The sequence below is a fragment of the Halyomorpha halys genome, unplaced genomic scaffold (genome assembly GCF_000696795.3).
Source record: "Halyomorpha halys isolate HHAL.00 unplaced genomic scaffold, Hhal_1.1 Scaffold2266.1, whole genome shotgun sequence".
Lineage (NCBI taxonomy): Eukaryota > Metazoa > Arthropoda > Insecta > Hemiptera > Pentatomidae > Halyomorpha > Halyomorpha halys.
Genome location: NW_027113041.1, coordinates 19916 through 22655, shown reverse-complemented (window position 1 = coordinate 22655; position 2740 = coordinate 19916). Strand labels below are relative to the sequence as shown.

The following is a 2740-nucleotide window of genomic DNA, read 5'->3' as shown; positions in this document are numbered from 1 at the left end:
TACACACACACACACATTATTATTTTTTGTTTTTTACAGCATTAAAACCCATTGCCAGACAGCACCATGCGATTGTGCACACATAGGAAGTTTTGAACATCAGTCACAGCTGGCTAACTTATGCTTGAACTTTTGAGTTACAGTGGTATCATAGATTCAAATTTGGGTCCTCAATATGATAATTTTCAAGTAGTTAATTTCATATTTAAAAGTAGTTAATAATTCTCTTATTGTCTGATCATAATATTGTTAGAAGAAACATATATTAATGACAATAAAATTATAAAAAATTAACTTAAGATAAATGATAAGTGGATATAGTTTATTTAATGAATGATTAAACTTTTAGAAATTTTGATTCAATTTTATATTTTCATTGAAATTTTGGGGTTTAAGTTCAATCAAATAAACACAACTTTCAAATATCCTTTCGTTCACAATCTCTACCCCAGGATAGCTCTACTATTGTTGACTGCTCCAAGTAATTTTTAGCATCCTTCATTAAATCTCATAAATCTTATAATCCAATCCATCCTTCATATATATTCTTACCACAAAACTGCTCATTCATTTAACAAACTATATCCCTTATGGAATTCTATTCCTCCCCTGGCTCCCAATGCTCCTTATCAGGCTACACATTTAAAATAAACAAGAAAAAGATTCAGTAGTTGCCACTAGATACAGTAAATTATACTGTATAAAACAACTATATTATTTCAACTTTTTTCACTTCTTAAATTCTTTATTATTGTAGACATTTTCAGCTAAAACCATCTAATCTTCAACCTTTTTATCGTTCTATATTACATATTTTTCATACCAAAAACTTAAAACATCATTTCATCCAGCACAAAAAAATTTCTTCACATGATATCCACTTATCATTTATCTTAAGTTAAATTTTTATAATTTTATCGTCATTAATATATGTTTCTTCTTCAACAGTGTTGAGATCAGACAATAAGAAAATTATTAACTATTTGTAAACATGAAATTTATTAGATATCATATTAAGGGCCCAAATTTAAATCTATAATGTTACAATGTAACTCAAATGTTCAAGCATATGTTCGACCAGCTTCCAGAATATCTTTACTTTTGACATGGTAAACCAATATTATTGAATTTTCAATATTATAAAGTTTTCAAAATCCTTGCAAATAAAAAAAATACCTCTTTCTTCTTCAGAGCATCCTCTCGTTTTTTTTTTTCTTCGGCCTCTTTACGTGCTAAAAATTTTTTTATATTTTCTGACGAAACTTTGGATCTTTCCAGTTTTTTGGGGGGTGCAAACTCTGTTTTATAACATCTAACCTACAAATAATAGAAATCATTTTAAAGCTTATAAATTTGAAAATACAAAAAATAACTCAATATATGTTGGTCAACGTGTTATATTTGATGAACTAAGGAAAAAATGAAAACTACAGGTGAGGTACAGAAGGAAAAACCAAAACAATCCTTAGAGGACATACAATTATAGAATAAAAAAAGTTCATTGTTCAATATCAAGCAATTATAATTTTTTCAAAACAATATGGTTTGAATTTTAATAAAAACCTAAAACTACGCTTTGACCATAGCATTACAACAATCATTTAATTGTATAATCTAAGTTAATTATTTATGAATATATACTCTAAATAATACATATTCATTTATTAATAAACTAAACAGAACTGATAGAAACGTAAACAACAGTAAATTCTTCAGAAAATGCAGCTTACTATTAACAACAGAATATGTTTCCAAATTTTAAAGAAAATTAGTTAAATCAATCCTAAATTGAAGGATTTATTTAAGAAATTACAAGATATATGATATTGAAATTAAAAGAGAAAATCAAAACATCCTAAAATTAATACTGATTAACACAGTAATTTACAATCACAAACAGAAAAAAAAAAAGCTTATCAATTTAAAAACAGACATGAAAACTACCAACAGAACATTCCAGTAAATTACCAATTAACAATGTTTAATTTAATTGGTGTAAAGTACATGGGTTAGTTGAATGTTAAAATTAATTGAAAATAAAAAGAAGATACTAAATATGGACAATAAAATTACAAATATATGACCAGTACATAAATATAGCATGGGCATAAATATAGCTTCATACCATTATTAAAGAATTCACTCAAGAAATTTAACATCAATAAAAAAATTGGAATTAGCATATGGTAAGAAAATTATAAGCAAGTAAAAAGAAACTATTAAAAAACCAATCAAATCTACGAAATATTCCGATTTAATATAACTGTCATTATGCAAACACTTTAATGTACCAAGTATTAGAAATGTAAATAATATAATATATAATTTTGAAAACTTACTTCTTTTTTTGCAGAGCTTTTGTTTATTTCTTGTGCTTTGTAAAGAAGTTCACCGTAGTCCATTTTATATTATTTTATTATTTTTTTTTTCTTTTTTGAAATTTAAAATAAAAGAAAACAAAACAGAAACCCAAACAAAAGGTTATAAACCACTAATAAAACCTACTTAAAAATAACCGAAGGTAACATAATCGCAAACTAATATAATTAATCGATTGTTGGTTAGTCCTTATTAATACATATAATGATTATTTCATAATTCAAGAAAATAACAATTTTTAAGTATATTAAAAATTATTAAATTTATTACAGCCTGAAAAAATACCGCATTTCCTCGAATTTAGGACGATCCCAAATATAAGAGGTTCCCGCATTTTGAAAATAATTTTTAGAAAAAAAAT

General features: G+C 25.3%; 1 protein-coding gene across 1 annotated transcript in view; it reads right to left on the bottom strand.

Moving 5' to 3' along the window:
• LOC106691342 (protein SPT2 homolog) overlaps window positions 1-2495 on the bottom strand; it is a 21698-nt gene extending 19203 nt beyond the window's left edge. Inside the window, exons 1-2 of the mRNA XM_067050674.1 lie at window positions 2340-2495; window positions 1177-1317 (exon numbers count right to left, since the gene is read on the bottom strand). Of these exons, the coding sequence (XP_066906775.1) occupies window positions 1177-1317; window positions 2340-2402 (204 nt within the window). The 5' untranslated portion in view covers window positions 2403-2495. The remainder of the gene's footprint in view (window positions 1-1176; window positions 1318-2339) is intronic.
• Window positions 2496-2740: the final 245 nt, after the last annotated feature.